At 46.3% G+C, this 18,479-nt stretch overlaps 1 protein-coding gene across 1 annotated transcript in view; it reads left to right on the top strand.

Moving 5' to 3' along the window:
- Positions 1–1,912: 1,912 nt before the first annotated feature.
- IFT43 (intraflagellar transport 43) overlaps positions 1,913–18,479 on the top strand; it is an 80,552-nt gene continuing 63,985 nt past the window's right edge. The window contains exons 1-2 of the mRNA XM_021679583.2: positions 1,913–2,002; positions 5,311–5,403. Of these exons, the coding sequence (XP_021535258.1) occupies positions 1,949–2,002; positions 5,311–5,403 (147 nt within the window). The 5' untranslated portion in view covers positions 1,913–1,948. The remainder of the gene's footprint in view (positions 2,003–5,310; positions 5,404–18,479) is intronic.

The raw sequence follows: 18,479 nt of genomic DNA, 5'->3' as shown, positions 1-18,479 counted from the left end.
AACTAACAAACAAAACCCTTGCCCTTAAGGGAGCTTACATTGGGGGTGGGGGGAGGAGGGGTGTGGAAGTGGCAATAAACGGAAGAATTAGGTATGATGATAAAAGATAAGCACCATGGTGGAAAATAAAGCAGGGAGGTAGATTAGGAAGTGCCTAGGTTGGGACTGTTGAAACTTAAAATAAGGTGACAGAGAAGACCTTACTGAGGCCTTTAAGCAAACACTTGTAAGATGGGAGGAAAATTACTCAAGTTATATCCTTCTGGACTCCACCTCTGCCAAATCAGTCTCCAGGGATGGGGCCCTGGCACGTGTATTTTTAACAAACCCCACAGGTGAGTCAGGTGTTCAGCAAGGTCCGGAAGCACTGTCCTAGGGCTTCTTTCTGCTCAGACTGAGCACCAAGCACCTTTTGCTTTCAGGAAGTCAGGGAAGAAGGGGGAGTTAAGGTTTGAAAACTGGCAGTAAGGTGGTGGTAGTGTAGCTATGGGCTCACACCAAATGGAAAAATCCAAAGATGAATCCCTTCTTCCTCATCTGGTGCCAAGGAAGAAGAAAACAAAGGATTCACGGGAGCCTGTATTTCATCTGTCTTGGATTTTGGCAATGAATGCTTCTTCGGATGAAAATCTAACTGGGTATTCTCAGTGCAAATCAGATCTTAGGGGTAATCTCTAAGAGCAATTACAAGGGAGGAGACTGAGGTCCAGAGAGGGCTCTGCCTGGCCGCACAGGTAGTTATCAGCAGAGCTAGGATGAGACCTCAACTCTTCCGACATCCAAGCACGGCTGTTGCTGTCACAAGACATGCTAACACACAGCCCTACCCAGTGAACATGTGTGGATGACTGGTTGAACTGAGTAATTTATTGGGTATTTAAGAAATGCTTGCAATCCAGTTTTAGGGGGTGCAACTCCCACTTTCAAGTCTTTGCTTTTTAGCAGTGGTCATCTAGGCCTTACCCCAGCCTGATATTGGGGATATTGTTCACTTTCAGGACCATGCGGCCGTCTTCTGGGGGGCCTACCTGACCAGTACCAGGGACCTGGCCAGTGGTGTTGACTTGGGGATCTTACATGGAGAGTCAATGCAGACTCAACTCGTCCCAGTAGGCTGCGAATTTGAGGGACATCTTCCTCTGCTGGCCTAGGAGTACGGTTGGCACCCAGGAATATGTGGAGGAGAAAAATACTCTTACAAGATCTGGTATCCAAAAAGGCATCAGGCTCTGCTGCTTGGCACTCAGATGATTTCCCTCAAGCCACCTCTTTGCACCTGAGGGTCCTCAATTTTTGAATAGAGATATCTCTGATGCTCACTTTGTGGGTTGTTGGAGGGATTACTTGACTTTTGAATGTTGTCACTACTTAGGTATTTGACGTCTTGGTTCAGCTTCTCTGTAAACTTCTTGAAGGCAGAGATTATGTATATTGCATGTTCCATTAGAAACTGTTTATTTGCACCTGACCACTCTACCCTCCCATGAGCCTGTTTTCTTATCTGTCGGATGGAGATAATAGACTTACCTTGTTTTTCACATAAGGTTATTATACCCTTCCCGTGAGATAATAACTGTGAAAGTCCTTTATTCATTGTAAAGGGCTATATAAATAAGAGGGATCGATTTAATCACTACTATTAGTAGTAGTGCTTTGTACTTAATAACATATATTTAAACAGAGCTACACATCTAGACAGTTCTTAAAGACTAACATTCTTTTCACTGTCCCATAGGAGCGGCCTTAGCGGGATTTGATAGCTGGGGGTTTCTTCCAGAAGTCAGGCAAGGCAGTTTAGGAAAGTTTTGGTTTAAATTCAAAGGTGGCACACAGAATCCAGGAATAATGCGGCGGATCCTTTAAATATTGAGATGAAAGGGCGGAGCCGTCGTCAGGGACGCGGCTGGGCCGCTTGGTTTCCAGGAAATGACATCAGGCGACCGCGGAGATGGAGGACGTGCTGGACCTAGGCGAGGAGCGGCGCCGCGGCTCGGCCACCTCCGTGAGGACCGACTTGGGGGCTCGGGGCTAGGATTGGGCGGGTGCAGAGGGGCGACCTAGCCGGCCCGGCTTCCCGGCGGCGCCTCGGCCTGGCCTGTCCCAAGTGGCCGGAGCGGGCGGGCGCGGAGCCGCGCGGGGGTGAGGCCGGGGAAGAGGCGGCCTCAGCCGTCCCGCCCCCGGGGCTGCGGTGGGCTCCGCCGCTACTGGCCTGGGGTTTGCTTTCTTTAAAATTCTCGGAAAGCAGAAAAACAGATCCTGCCTCTGCCAGCCTCTGGGACCGGTGGGAAATTTCCCAGCCAGGCTCCGCTTTCTGGAGCCACGAGTGCTAACTCCCCTAGAGCGGGCATGACTGAGAGTGACTGGAGGCGCCCTGGGCCAGGGTCGCACTTGCACCCATCCCAGGGCTTTTTCCTTGAGACTTCTCATGCCAGAAGTTCATGTAAAGACTTCAGGCAGACTGGAAGGGCCTTCTCTTGCCCGGAGTTCCCACGAGGAGGTGGGCGTTACCTCAGTTTTATGATTTAGGATTTCTAACGTGGAGGAGTGGCTAGGTGCTGGGGGCCCGGAGGTCAAATGGAGTATGAAGCTGCTTACTGGGTTAAAAAAAAGTTAGCATTGTGTGTCAACTATAGTCAACTCTAAAAAATTAAAAACAAACAAACCCTCCCCAACTTCGGTTTCCTTATCTCTAGAATGGAGATGTTGATATCTACTTCAAAGTGCTGCCATGAAGATGAAATGTAGTAACGCATGGGAAGCATTTAATACAGTGCCTGTCACACGATAAGTTACTAAAAGAAGTCAGCTGCTGTGGCTTCTGAGGCTCATTTACCCAGTTATGTGTATAGTCAGTAAATCACTGATCTAGATTCAAGACCCAAGTTCGGTGTTGTTTTTTAACTCCATCACAGCCCCATCAAGCCTTTTTACCTTTGAAATTAGTCAAGATCATGGTCCCTAGAAGACTGGGGCAACACAGCAGGTCTTTAGTTTCTGCTCTGGAATCTCTAAGTGTTTTGAAGGGCCCTAATAGCATCAGATGTCCTCCAAGGTACCAGAGAGGAGCACCTCTCAGGGAACAAGAACAGTTGTTCTACAATGCAGGTTGTTTGACTGACCAAAGAGAATATTAGGTCACCGGGTCTTTCTGATATGTGAACTTGTTTAGTCCCTGGGAATGTAAATGTAGTTATGCATTCATTCTTTAAACAAATATTTATTGAACCCCCACTGTGTATCAGGCATTGGGTTAGGGGCTGGCCATATAGCAGTGAGACAACAACAACAACACAGGGCACCCGGCTGGCTCAGTTGGTGGAGCATGCAACTCTTGATCTCAGGCCCCACATTGGGTGTAGAGATTACTTTAAAAAATAAAATCTTGAAAAACAACAGCAACAAGCAAAGTCCTTGTCGTCAGGGGGCTTACAATCAGCGGGGGAAGATGGACAATAAGCTATCCACTTAAAATATATGTACATTTAAATATAGTAAAGTAGTTTTTCTACCAGTCATTTCCGTGGATTTATGCAAGGTCTTCAAAAGGCCTAAAGCTTTAACATACTTAATAGTTATTAGAGAAACCCCCCCGGGGCGCCTGGGTGGCTCAGTCGGTTAAGCGACTGCCTTTGGCTCAGGTCATGATCCCAGGGTCCTGGGATCAAGTCCCACATCGGGCTCCCTGCTCTGCGGGGAGCCTGCTTCTCCTTCTCCCCCTCCCCCTGCTGGTGTTCCCTCTCTCGCTGTGTCTCTCTCTGTCAAATAAATAAATAAAATCTTTAAAAAAAAAAAGAGAAATTCCCCGGAAACCGCATTTAGAGACAAGATCATTGAATTTTTGTTTTAGCACAACCACTGCGAGTAGTACGCCATGTTCAGATACCAAATGCTATAGGACAAGTGGGAAAGGGCAGTGATAGGCAGAGGGGCGGAGTTATCTGCCTTGGAAAGAAAATGAGCTGCTGATCAGAAAGATTGTTTCCATCATCCCTGAAACCTAAATTACTGATTAGAATTTGAAATGTAAACAGGTCCTAGGGGTTTTTATGCAACCCCCATGTAACCCCTCTCAGTTGTTTGGTGCAGGCAGTTCTTAGAACATCTGAAAACTGAAACTCCAGCATGGGATAGTGGAAAGAACTGAGGATCCGAAGACGGAAAAAGGTTTTGCTTTTCAATTTATGTCCGCCACTTACTTGCCTTCCTGGGCCTCACTTTCCGTGCTTGTGAAATCACATCAGTCCTAGTCCCTGTTACTGTGAGAATCCAGTGAAGCCACATCAGATGAGATCTAAAAATGTTTATATTAATGCTGGTTTTAGAAAAGCCAACAAATGATAATATAAATATTTCAACATCCACTAGTCTGCCTAAATAAAGTTTTATTTCTGTGCTGGGAAGCATTTGAGACACAGAGCCTCCACCCCAGGAAGGCTTTGGGAAACACCTGCAGATGGTTCATTTGCTGACTCAGAATTTAAAGTGTTCTGATTTCCGAAGCTGATGTGTCAAAATTCTTGTAAGAGATTCCCTTTACTGTCTAGAAGCGCAAATCCATATCATACCCAATGTGGGGCCTGAGATCAAGAGTCGCATGCTCCACTGATGTCAAAGCAAATGCTACCTATATTTACATCTCTGGTGCTAGTTGCCATGGAACTTAGGAGTTCTTTCCCCAAAGTCTTTTTTTTTTTTTTTTTAAGATTTTATTTATTTGTTTGACAGAGAGATAGCGAGAGCAGGAACACAAGCAGGGGGAGGGGGAGAGGGAGAAGCGGGCTTCCTGCCGAGCAAGGAGCCCGATGTGGGACTCGATCCCAGGACCCTGGGATCATGACCTGAGCCGAAGGCAGACGCTTAACGACTGAGCCACCCAGACGCCCACCCCAAAGTCTTTTTGATAACAATTTCATGCCAAGCTGCAGCTTTGAAATGAGGCCTTTCTAGAATCCTGCATAGGAACATGAGAGCCTTTACCACCTTCTTCCCTGGGCTTTGGCATGAGGTCTCTGTTCATTCTAGAGGAGTGTCTGTGTGCATTTCTTTGGGTAGGAAAGATCTGTGGCAGTTGAAAGAGAAACCTATGATCATTAATCCAGGAATTTTGTGTTTTCCTCTCAAATAGAAATGGCCTCAGGTGCTTTGTTTTAAGTGTGTGAAGCATTTTTGAAAACATACGTTCAAGTTGCTCAAATCCCATCCTCCACCATGTCATCATAAATCCTGCCCTTGCTTACCATCCCAGAATTCTCGTCCTCATAGTGGCTCAAAGATGTTTGGGTCAGCAGCGTTCCTCATCTCTCTTTACAGGGACCCAAGATGGGTCGCCGAGCTCAACAGGAGTCAGCTCAAGTCGAGAATCATCTCAGTAGCAAGAACTCCTCTTCAATTCTGACTGGAGAGGTGGGTGTTAAAAAAAAATGCTTTCTAAGAGTTAGTAATTACTTAATGAGCAAGGATTTGGTATTTCATATTTCTTCTCTCCAATGTCAGCCCTTCGTCCTATCTTGATTTGGAAATTCCCTTCCTTGGCATTTGTCCTATTAGCAAGAAGTGAAAGCAGAATGTTTTTTCTTTGATGCCAGAGTAGTTTCTGTGCATTGCTTTATATTCTCAGTGAAGAACATTCTTAAGTTCGCTGAAGCAGGGGACCGGGAAGTTTCAAAATCCGGTGGAAATCCAGGTTTTTATTTCTGCCGAATCAATGCCAGTGAGCCCTGCTGGTGACGTAAGGTTGGATTACACAACTGGACGTTTGCTCTCCGTGGTGACCTGCACTTGCTACAGTTTTCGGGCAGGAAGGGGATTAGTGCTGGCCTTACTTTCCTGGAAACTTTTCTGAGTGGCCTGGAACTGTGGGAATTTATCCAGCTGCTCTGTGGAGGGTGGGTAATCCCGATGAGCAACACTTTTCATACCAGGGCACTATTTTTGGCAGTTCACTCAGAGCCCCTTTGCATCTTCCGCTGTCCAGTTGAATAAACTTTGCTCTTTTCAAGAATCCGTTTCGGGATGATTCCTCTGTGAGCTCTTCCTAACTTCCCCAGGCCAGCTTAGGGCTCCTTCTTTTTTTTTTTAAAGATTTTATTTATTTATTTGAGACAGAGAGAATGAGATACAGAGAGCATGAGAGGGAGGAGGGTCAGAGGGAGAAGCAGACTCCCTGCCGAGCAGGGAGCCCAATGCGGGACTCGATCCAGGGACTCCAGGATCATGACCCGAGCCGAAGGCAGTCGCTTAACCAACTGAGCCACCCAGGCGCCCCAGGGCTCCTTCTTTTCGGTGCCCATACTACCTATTATAGGACTTCTGTATGTTCTCACACTGTATGCGAAATGTCTTTGTATGTATCTGTCTGGCCCCACTAGACAGTGACTTCCCACCCAGCAGGAAACCTGCCATCTCAGTTACCTAGTTCATTGGCCATAGTAGGTTTAAAATCGATGAGGGGATCTACACTGAGAAGCCTAACGAGCTAGGCAGGTGCATGAGCAAAGCACGCCAGGGACAAGACACAGGCACACTTACTTACAGTATCACGTATGTAGGAATATTCTTCACTTTCCTGGGAAGCAAGTTCTCCAGCATTTCTGTGAGCAGTCCACATGGCCCTTTCGATTTATCTTTTACTTTCTCACTTCCTGTAGAAACGTGGGTACAGAGTATCATTACTCTAAGGTAACAGTCATTCCAGTACAGAGGAACTGGTGGCTGGCCCGTGGCCTCGTTGGCTGGAGACTGTAGGGAGACGGGGGAGACGGGTTGTGGGAACCAGAGGCCACATGTTCCCTGTAAAGAGGAAACCGCTGCCTAGCTGAAGCTGACTGATGCTGTGGGGACTACAGGCCCAGTATTGCCAGATCCTCTGATTTTCCGCGAGATGCTGACAGTCGAAAATTTTGTGGGAAAGCAGCACATTTCTATAGGTTAGCAATTAATTGTAACAATTAAAACATCATAGGCCTGAGGGTGGTCAGTTTGTGACTTTGGCCACAGCACTTGCATTATGGTGCTTATTACGTTATATTCTCATCGTTTCCATGACTGGCCCCCTCATAAGGTGGGAGCTTTGGAAGGCCGGGTGTCACTCACTATGCCCAGCACAGGCATGAGGTGGACAGTGCAGGGTTGTTGGGGGGACCAGTGAGGTACACCGTGTGTTATGAGGGCCGTCACAGGCTGAGGAGGAGTGTTGCAGGATGGGGGGTGGGTACATAGATAGAGTGGTGCACTGGAGGCCCAGGGAAGGGGGGCGGTGGTATAATGGAGGAAGATGGTGAGAGAACACATATCATACCCAACCCTGGGTCTAAGGGACCTTGAACTGCAGTAGTGTATGTCGGCTAAGAGAAAACGGGCAAGCAGATGACTGGGTTAATGGACTCTCCTCTTGACCTCTGGCCACTTTAGACTGTGGGTCTAGGAAGATCCATCCCAATAGCAAATCATTTATTCATTTCTTCAACAAAGAGTTATTAAAGTTTATTATGTGTCGGGCGCCTTTGCAGAGGGTTGGCATATTTCAGTGAACAGAAGAGATAAAATTTCCTGCCATAATGGAGCTTTTACTCCTGTGATCACTGGCAGCCAGAAAGACCAGTCACATGTCTGCTTAATTGTGAAGCAGGTTCTAGCCACCTGTAGTGGTTAGGTGATGGGCCTGTGGTGGGCCAGAATATCCTGGAATGACCTGATGGCCTTGAGGCTCTCTGTAACCCCCACACCAAATCTGCTTCTAGGCTGGGGTCACTAGGCATTGTTCACCTCCCCATCGCTTTCCCCTTGGCTCCCAGGTGAGAGTCAGGACTGTGAGCGGCTAACTTCAAAGGCACAGACTGTGATGCACTTTTCAGGGTTTCATCCTTTCTGGAAGGATGATCCCCTAGGGACATTTACCTCTGGGCCTTAGCATTTTTCTGGGAGAACATGAGGAAAAGTCATTCTGTTCTTCACCCAGCTGGTGCCTCTGGCAATGACATGCTGGTCAGAATTCCAGGATTCCTTCTCTCCCTGGGTTGGCTGAGGTTCAAAGCAGTGTGGGCAGCCTCCCCCGGGGGCAGGTGCTCCCTGTGCCGTGTGGAACTTTCTGGCTGTTTCTTTGTAAAATTAGATCCCGAGACTTTTGTGTGTGCCCACTTACATTCCAATTCTGAGTGTATGACCTGGCGTATTTATTTTTGTTCCCTGGCTGACTAGATTCTAGGATGAAGCTATCGCTGAAAATGTAAACATGGCACCTGGGGGCCGTCAGACATCCTGGAATGACTGTAGAGTTAAGTAGGAATGTTCGGTTGGAGGCGAGGTGGCGGAGTTGGGCGCTCTGCTGGAGGAAGCACAGAGGCAGTGTGCTTGAGTAGAAAGAACACAGGGCCTGGCACCAGATAACCGGGGCTGGAGACCCGGCTCTGCTAACTGCCTGGAGCTTGAACAAGTCCGCTAATCTCTCTAATCCTCCGTTTCACTGTCTGTCAAGTCGTGGTAACAGTGCCATGGGTTGCTGTGGGGATTAAGAGAGAGATGCATCTGACAACACTACACCCACGTGCGTTCCTTCAGGAAACTTGCGGATAGACGAGGACTGGACAGTGCTTTGCCTTTTTTACTGAAGGGCAGCCACGTAGGAGGACGTGAGCCTGGGTCTCCTGTCAAACTGACTTGGAGGTCTCTTGGAGAGCTCTGACTCATTTACCCATAGGTAGACTAGTAGTGATCCAAAGCAGTGTTTGTGCCTCCTGGGCGCAGGGGGCATTCTTTATGAAGAATGGGTAAGAGCACAGTCCTGGGTTGAAATCCTGGCTCTGCTACACATGAACGCTAGGACTCAGCAAGTTATTTAACCTCTTTTATCCCCGCCTTCTTTTTTTTTTTTTCCCCAAGATTTTATTTATTTATGTGATGAGTGGGAGCAGGGTGGGGGCAGAGGGAGAGAGAGAATCTCAAGCAGACTCCCCGCTGAGCATGGAGCCCCACGTGGTCGATCTCACAACCCTGAGATCATGACCTGAGTCAAAACCAAGAGCCGGACGCCTAACTGACTGCACCACCCGGGGGCCCCAGGAGCAGTACAGCCTCACCTCACTCAGCCTGAGTTTCCTCACGGGTAAGGCAGGGATAGTAATATCGCATACTCCATAGGGTGGCTAAAAAGAAAAAATGAGATAATCGATGTAAAGCCCTTCACACAGCCTGGCACATAGCGCCCAGTATGTTGCTGATCGTTATTACTTCTGTAGAACTTGGATGGTCTTTTTATTTTGCCTTAACCCTCTCTACTAAGGTTGAAAACTGGTAGCCTTCAGGTTGAATGTTGCCTATAGTGATGTCTTGTTTGATCCACATAGAGTTAAAACTTCTAAAATTCGGTTGTTATTTATAAATTAGGAAACTTGATGTGAAAATCCCAATTCTGGGCTTCTCTTTAAAATCAGAAGTTCTGGCACAGTGGGAATGCTGGGCTGGCACCCCCCCCCCCCCCCCCCCGCTCCCAGGGTGCCAGTTGGCCGGAGCTGGGTGGAACTGGTAATGGGGCTTGCTTACATGAGGCCTACCTGGTGCAGTTTGCCACGCCTTCCTTTCATACACCTGTCAGATTGACTCACATTTGATCTGCCTTCTCCTATTTCCATTTAAGTTTAGAACTCCTGGTCTTTGAGGATGGATTGATTTTTCAGGCATCCTCGTGTATCTATAGTATTGAATTTGGCCACACGCATCAGAAATTTGATCCCAGTTTTTGAATCAAGCAGGCACGATTTTTTTAAAAGATTTATTTATTTCAGAGAGAGAGAGAGAGCAGGGGGAGGGACAGAGGGAGAGGGGAGAGAGAATCCCAAGCGGAGTCTGCGCTGAGTGTGGGGCCTGATGCCCAGGCTCGATCCTAGGACGCCGAGATCATGACCTGAGCCAAAACCCAGAGTCGGATGCTTAACCGAATGTGCTGCCCAGTTGCCCCCAGGCATGATTTTTCTAACAGCAGGAAATCCAGTGGAGGGCAGAGTAAGCAGGTGCCGTCACTGGGCAATATCCTGCATTACCCTGGCCCCTTCTAGCCTCCTCCTCTGCCATCTGGAGCTTGTGACTTGCTGCCATAGTTGTAAGATGGCTGGTTGTTCCACAAGGATCAGATCTGCATTCTAGGTAGGGAGAGGGGCCATAGTTGAAGAGTTCAAGGTGCGTGTCCACTAAGTTTGTTCCTTATGAGGAAAATAGTAGCCAGAGACCTCGTTGCCATAGCCATAATATTGGGGTTTTGGTGAGGGAGAATGGCTGTTGAGTAGGCAGTTTGCAACCGACGTGTCATAATTTTTTTAAAAAATAGAATTCATACACAAATTTTTTTCACAGATTTGGGTATGACAGGAAAGAATTATTTTTAGTAATAACAACAAAAAAATCCACATTCCTCTCCAGAGTTCTAATTTAAAGTTGTGTAGAGATCAGTGAAACATTATATGCCCTGAAATTCCAGGATACCTGATTGAGTTGCCCTTGTCAACTCTTCTGGATCTTTTCCTTCTGCCCATTTTCTCTGTAGCCTCACGGGGCTTTCTGCCTCTACCTGTGGCTCAGTCCAGGTGGTTAAATGCTTCCTCCCTCTCTGAGAGGAGAGGGAATGTCTCTTGATTTGCCTGGTCATTCAGTAAATTTCAAATAATTTGGAAGAACTGCAACTGTCTGATTGTACTGAGTAACCTGAAAGATGAGCTCTTTGTGTAGTTTCGCTCAGAGTTGATTAGAGTTGTACCTACTTCTTTAGAGTTGTCATAAAGAAATTAGGTAATACAGATAAAGTGCTTAGCACTTAGCTCACAGGAATCTCTCAAGAAACGGCAAGCATCGAGAAGTTTATGACTGAACTCTTCTGTTTTTTGGGCTTTTGGGTCACCTGTCACAAATCAGGCTTGGATTACTGGATGCATAGTTCAGGTGGCAGTTCAAGTTGGTGTTACGGTTACTGAGATGGTTCCACGTCTGCACTGTGTACCTTTCTCTGGTCAGGGCAGCTCTGAGAATTAAACTGGATTTCTCTGCTTGAGCTTTCACCTCCTGTGGATTCAAATGGTTCTGCTCTTACACACTTCCCTCAAGACTAGGACACTTTCTACCACGAAGTTACACTACCACATAATGGGATTGGCGAAAAGTAATCTCGGGCACAACCTGTCTAGGTCTGGCCTGTCTTTTGGGTGGGCACTTCTCACTTGGGTCTCGACCTCTTTGTGGCTTAACTTTTAGTTTGTAGATTGTCCTTTTAATAATAATTTCGGCTTCTGTTGGAACGATTGCTCTCTCTCTGTTAACTGCATGTGGGGTCCTAGTTAAGCCTCATGGTAACTCTTAAAGTGGTTGCTCCTCTCACCTCATTTTAGCTATGAGGACACTGAGACTTCGAGAGGTTGGATGACTGGTCCAGAGTCATTCAGTTCGTCTCTGACTCTAGTCTAGTCTCTGTGATTCCTGCTAGATAGGTAGATGCACTGACCTCCCAGCAGAGAAAGGCTTTTGGAGAGAGCAGAGAAGCTTTTGGGTTACTCCCTTGGAATCCTTCTGGAGCAGGAGTAAGTTCTCAATTGATGACCCTTATTCGTCCACTTGTCTGGAGAAATGTTTGAGTCACGGCTGTTCCCTTTCTCTCCACCCCTCATCCCTTCAGTGTTCCTCCTAGGACACAGAACTGAAAGTTAGCCAGATTCTCTCGCAGGAATCTGAGCAATGCTGTTGGGCTCATGTTCCCAAATTAGGCCAATTTCCTCATCCCTCAGCAGCTTCACTCAGCTGGAGCTCCCTCGGTGCTTTGCATGACGTCTCTCGCCCTCTGCCTGTTCCCTGACTGCTCTGCCAACCGGACAGCTATTTTCAGCCCAATAGGGTTATCTGCTGACCCTTTTTGGTGACATTTTTCTTCTTTCTCACAAAAATAACTTTCCTGATTGGTCACATTTTTCAGCCTTTTTCGTAGGCGCTCTCCAATGGGCTGGGTTGAAGGATGCTCCTGATAACGTTGTCGAGGAGGGATGCAGGGAATTTGATGAAGGACCGTTTGTGAGGAATGCGTTTTCCACACTTCATATTTATGTCATGCTTTGCATGCTTCAGTTTTGAACTCTCTCTCTCAGGGTGGGCGATGCACATCGCTCACCATCCCTAGGGCCGCCACTGTGTGGGAGGGAATGTCAACTGAGGGTAGAGCTTGCCCTTAGAACTAGCATCTTTAGATTCTCTTCCAGCACTGGCTCGAACCCTTTCATTGTCCCAGCACGACGCACGGGGACAACTCGTGACTCATTTTGCTCTCTCTAAAGGCAGGGAGAGTCACTCTTACTGACTTCCTGCGAGTCCCGGGTTGAAAGGTGGTGCTTGAACAGCGCTTGAAGGTTCTCTTTGGCCCGTGGGCAGGGTTAAGTGAGAAATACGTGTAAAGAGTTTAGCCCAGTGCCCCACAGTAGCTGTGGTTCTCTTGATCTACACAACCTGAGAAGTAGACAGCATTACCATTTTATCTTTAAGCCCTGCTCTGCCAGTTACTAGGTGTATATCCTGGGCACGTTCTCTACCCGCCCTAAGCCTGGTTCCTCATCCCCACAGATGCCATGGAGATAACAGCAGTAGCTATCTAACCGTTAGCGTTGTTGGAAGATTAAATGCGAGAATGTATAACGCTCTCCTGACAGTGTTGGGTACATGCTAACTATTATCATTTGTGTCACATGGGAATTAGAAAGTGTCATCCATTTAGGTTTGATTGCAGTTCTGTTCAAGATACGACGATACTCATATTTCTTAGAACTGACCGGCCCTTAGGACCAGAAACATTTGGATGAGGAGCCCTCTTGGTGAGACTTCTTTGTGCCACCTGAGAGCTATTTTATTTCTCTCCTCTAGGCCTTTCTGCCTATGCAACAGACCAGTTATCTGCTAGTCTCTTTCCGTCTTCTTTCAAAACCCCACCCTCTGTCTAGAGGTTGGCAGTCTTTCCAAAGAATAATCTTTAATTGCTGGCTTCTATCATTCTATCATTCTGGGGAAATATGGGTAGAAAATGAGGAGGGCAAGAGTGACCTTGGTGACTTCATTGACCTTGAAGTAGAAGGTAATACCTATTAATTAATCTATTCATTCATTCACTTGTGAAACCAGTTTGAGAATTTCCTCCGTGCCAGGCATTTGTGCTTGGAGCTGGCAATGTTCCCTGTCCTCTCAGACTTTGATCTGGGGGCCACAGAGAAGTAAGTGTCAGGTAGCGGTGAACATAGAAAAATATGGGACACCTACATTGAGCCCCTTTTATTCTGGGGGACCTCCAGAAAGGTTATCTAGAAAAAAAAATCATGCTTGAGCTGAGACTTTAAGGATGAGTAGATGTGAGCCCAGGGAAGGGGTAGAGGAGAATATTCTCCCAAGTGGAGGGATGAGCTTGTGCCAAGTCAGGGAGGTAAGGGAGAGAACATGGCATGCTGGGCTTGTCACTGGAGCAATTGACCCTACCAGCGGTGGAGCGGTGGTTGGAAGTTACTTTTGCAAGCAACGAGCTAGTTTCCATATATTCCAAAACCAGCTGCCTTGTCTTTTTTGACAAATGAACCATCTGAGGCCAGTGTTTCTTATATGATGCTGAAATAATTGGCAATATTATCGTAGTTAATATATATATTAGACTGACCTTTCCTGTTTTTCTAGCCTTTCACTGATGACTCTTCAGCGTAGCCATTACACTCCACTATATGTGTTTGTGTTTGCTGGTCAAGAAAAACTCAAAGGTATGCTCAAGTACAGTATTGCTGACTTGTGACTCTCCTGGCTTATCCTTTATAAGGAGGTGCTTAGTAGACCAGTGGTTTACAGTGTTCACACTTCATTTATGTCCTGAAAATTCTTAGCTTCCTCTGAGGATTCCTCTGAGCATAGAGTGTTCTCATATATATGATAGATTCTAGTAACCCTGGAGAGAAATCTGCCCGTTACGGAAGGAACATTGAATTAGTCGTGATCTGATAGGATTTAGAAAATGTCCTTTAATTTCACAAAATAAGAGACTAAGTATTCCAAATCCTGCTATTACAAGTATATGCGAGGTGCTTAATAAAAAATATGTGTCCATGAATCAGTGATACAAGCCAAGCTGGTGTCTATGACAAATTTACTATTGGCATTGCCTCAAGGAGGATCAGAACCCTCAGCTCAGCGTTCCTAATTGGTACTAAAAGAACTTACATGCGATTTAATAACACAGGTCATACCCACTTATCATGACCCAACTCAAAAGACTTCAGATGCTGTTGTAACATTAGAATTTGACGTGACTGCTGTTTGGAATATTGTAGAGTATTGGCCTGTGTTCAGAGATCTTTTTTTTTTTTCCTGGTATGTGAAGATTTTCATGATAATGATACTTTTGTTGTAATGAGAATTGACTTATATTCGGGCCAGGTTCCCAGAGCAAAGGTTTCTTGAAATCTATGGCTATAAATACCATCCTGTGAGGGAAAAAATGATCAAGAATGAGCAAAATGGTTTAAGCCACTCTTTTTTTTTTTAAAGATTTTATTTATTTGACAGAGAGAGATACAGTGAGAGAGGGAACACAAGCAGGGGGAGTGGGAGAGGGAGAAGCAGGCTTCCCGCGGAGCGGGGAGCCCGATGCGGGGAGCCCGATGCGGGGCTCGATCCCAGGACCCTGGGACCATGACCTGAGCCGAAGGCAGACGCTTAACGACTGAGCCACCCAGGTGCCCCGGTTTAAGCCACTCTTAACTTACCTGAACTGTGGCAGTTGCCTTATAACTGGACTCTTCTTTTGTGTTTCTGCCCTCCTGCCGCTCAGCGAGAGCAGTCTGATAAAAACGTGCATCATTCATTTCATACTCAAAACCCTTTAATAGATACCCATTGCACTTAGGATTAAAAAAAAAAAATCCTAGGGGTGCCTGGCTGGCTCAGTCAGTAAAGCATGCAACTCTCAATCTTGGGGATCGTGAGTTCGAGCCCCACATTGGGTGTAGAGCTCACTAAAAATAAATAAATAAATAAATAAAATAAAATAAATTCCTAAATCCTTACCTTGGAGCTGTGTGATTTGGTACCTGCCTACATCTCCAACCTCATTTCACACCTGCCACCCTGCTGTAGTCACATGGAGTCTTTGCTTATGAAGTTCCCTGTTTATTCTAGTTCCCTAGAAAACTATAGTTCAGTAGAATGGACTGGACTGGAGTGGATCCCTAGAATACTCATCCCTGGTCTGTGCTGGGCTGACTCCTACTTCTCTTCTCCACTGGGTTCAGCACAAATACCACTCTTTTTAAAATAAGAATACTATCCTTTTCGGGGCGCCTGGGTGGCTCAGTCGTTAAGCGTCTGCCTTCGGCTCAGGTCATGATCCCAGGGTCCTGGGATCGAGCCAGGAGGAGAGCCTCTCCCACTCCCTCTGCTTGTGTTCCCTCTCTCGCTGTGTCTCTCTGTCAAATAAATAAAATCTTTAAAAAAAAAAAAAAAGAATACTATCCTTTTCATTACCTCTCCTTATTATACTCCTTAGCTTCTTTTTTTCTTTTAACTTTTTCTGTCATTTCATCCACAATTTGTAATTATGTTTGTGTATTTATTTATTTATTTTTTAACGATTTTATTTATTTGAGAGAGAGAGACAGAGATAGGAGAGACAGCACAAGCCAGGAGGAGAGGGAGAAGCAGGCTCTCTGCTGAGCAGGGAGCCCGATGCGGGGCTCGATCCCAGGACCATGGGATCATGACCTGAGCCGAAGGCAGATGCTTAACTGACTGAGCCACCCAGGCGCCCTGTTTGTGTAATTATTTAGGTCCTTGTCCCTCACTAATCACAAACTCTAGAAGTGACTGGTCTGCTCCCCCCTGAACCTGTCACTTTGTAGGTCCTCAGTAAGGTACTTGTCCAATGAATGAGGAACAGGTGGAAGGGGGGATGATGTGTTCAATTTAGGGACAGGTTAGCTTGAGATGCCTATGAGAACCCTAGCTGGAGATTTCCAGGGTGCTTTGCTGTGTGGTACGAATGCTCTGGACTGGGCTCTGAGCTGGAGCTCGAGATTTGGAAGTCATTAGTATTGAGGTGGTACATGTAAGCCCAGCTCTGTAAGGGGGCGTTCATAGCGTGAGAAGAGGGGAGGCCCTTGGACAGAATCTGAGGAACATCCATGTTTAAGGAACACATGGCCAAAGAATGTCTCACCAAAAGAAATTGAGGAGGACTGGCCAGAGTGGGGAAGGGAAGTGCAGGCACCTGTGGTGTCCAGAAGCCAAGATAAGACTGTCAGGAAGGAGGGAGCCATCAAGAGTGTTCGATGGCACTAAGAGGGCCCGAGCAGGGTCTGTTGGATTTAGCAATAAGGTGGTCTCTGAGGTTTCACATTAAAATGCATGACTGAACTGGTGGGTATAATGCTGAGCCAAATAAGTCCATCAGAGAAAGACAATTTATCATAGAGTTTCACTCATATGTGGAATTTAAGAAACGGAACAGAGGATCATAGGGGAAGGGAGGGAAAAATAAAATCAGATGAAATCAGAGAGGGAGGCAAACCATAAGAGACTCTTAACTCTAGGAAACAAACAGGGTTGCTGGAGGGGAGGTGGGGGGGTGGGGTACCTGGGGATGGGCAGTAAGGAGGGCACGTGATGTCATGAGCACTAGGTGTTATATAAGACTGATGAATCACTAAATTTTACCCCTGAAACTAATAATACACTATACGTTAATTAATTGAACTTAAGTAAGATAGGGAAAAAAATGAAATGCATGGCTGTTTTTAAAAGGCCTGTCCACGCACCACCTGCAGTTGTCTTGCTTTATAGTAGCATACGTACCTTTGGGAAACAGTGAACTTAAACCTGGCAAAGGGGTTGAAGAGAAGAGGTCAGCGCGCAGAGACATTTTTAAGAGAAGCTAGATAGGATGTGGTAGCAGGTTGACCGTTGGACGCAGGAGGAAGGACGGTCTGGAGTTCACCCCACATGTAGCTAACATGACTGAATAGATACTGATGTTTTTGACACTGAGGATTTAAGAGTCTCAGCAGTGCGGGGGCAAGAAGGGATCATTATTTCAGTTCAGAGCATTTTGAATTTGAGTTGCCTTCAGGATTTTCAAAGGGGTCTGTCAAGTAAACAGTTGAAAATGTGGTCTGGAGCTTAAGAGAGAAAGTTGAAAACTAGTGATAACAGATGTGGGAGGCATCAGAACTGGGGTATCTAAGAACATATAGGAAAAACTTCCCATTCCTTTGGGTAGCTCACAGACCTTTCATGATCTCCAGGTGCAAATGTATGAGAGTTTTAAACAGAAAAGAGCTACGACCAAATTTTCTTTTTAATATTGTTATTGTTGTTGTTGTTGTTATTATTATTATTATTATTATTATTAGAGAGAGAGAGAGCACATGTGAGCAGGGGATGAGGGGGCAGAGGCAGAGGGAGAGACAGAAGCCCAAGCAGGCTCCATGCCTAGTGTGGAGCCTGACAATGGGGCTCGACCTCACAACCCTGAGATCATAACCTGAACTGAAATCAAGAGTCAGATGCTTAATCAACTGAGCCACCCAGGCGCCCCTATTATTATTATTATTATTATTATTATTATTATTATTTAAAGATTTTATTTATTTGACAGAGAGACCGCGAGAGAGGGAACACAAGCAGGGGGAGTGGGAGAGGAAGAAGCAGGCTCCTCGCTGAGCAGGGAGCCCAGTACGGGGCTCGATCCCAGGACTCTGGGACCATGACCCGAGCCGAAGGCAGCCGTAACTGATGGAGCCATCCAGGCGCCCCCTATTATTTTTTTTTTAATTTGCATTTTAGGAAGAGCACTTTGGCAAGCACTGGTCACAGATGGATCCAGGTTTTGTGGGCCCTGAGACTTACATAGTTTGGAGGCCTTCTTCAGGAAAAATAATTCAAAATTATGAGTTCAAAATGAACTATGATAGTAAATACTTATTTATAATGAGAAAAGAAATCATAGCCAAGTTACGAGGGCCCTGGATATTCAGATGCCGTTCTTTAGAGAACTTGTTAGGCAGTGTACCAGAAATGCTTACATAGAAAATGCTTCCTGATTGAGACCTAGCATCCCTTCCCTATCTAGAACTCTCCGTAACTCCCAGGGGTCCATGCAGGTATGGAGTATAGATTGGAGGAAAGTGACGCCGAAGCTGGGAGGCCAATAGAATCCCGCTGAAAGAAGGCAGAAGATGAGCTTGGTAGGCCTTAATTTGCATGGTTGTACAGGTTCCCAACACCCTCAGTGGGTGGGTATTGACAGAGTGGAGGCATATGGGTGACTTGATCCAGATTTGGGCTGGTTCTAGGGGAAATGTGGTAAAAAGGCCAGGGAGTGAAGCATAGTGTGATGGACCTTGGGAGTGAGCTGGGTTGATGGAAGCAAAACCAAGAAAGAAGTTCTTGGATGAGGAGGGAAGGAGGGGACTAGATATTTCAGGGATGGAGCA

Source organism: Neomonachus schauinslandi, chromosome 9, assembly GCF_002201575.2.
Source record: "Neomonachus schauinslandi chromosome 9, ASM220157v2, whole genome shotgun sequence".
In the NCBI taxonomy this organism is placed as follows: Eukaryota; Metazoa; Chordata; class Mammalia; order Carnivora; family Phocidae; genus Neomonachus; species Neomonachus schauinslandi.
Note: the sequence above shows the minus strand (reverse complement) of the source record. Positions and strands in the feature narration are given on the sequence as shown.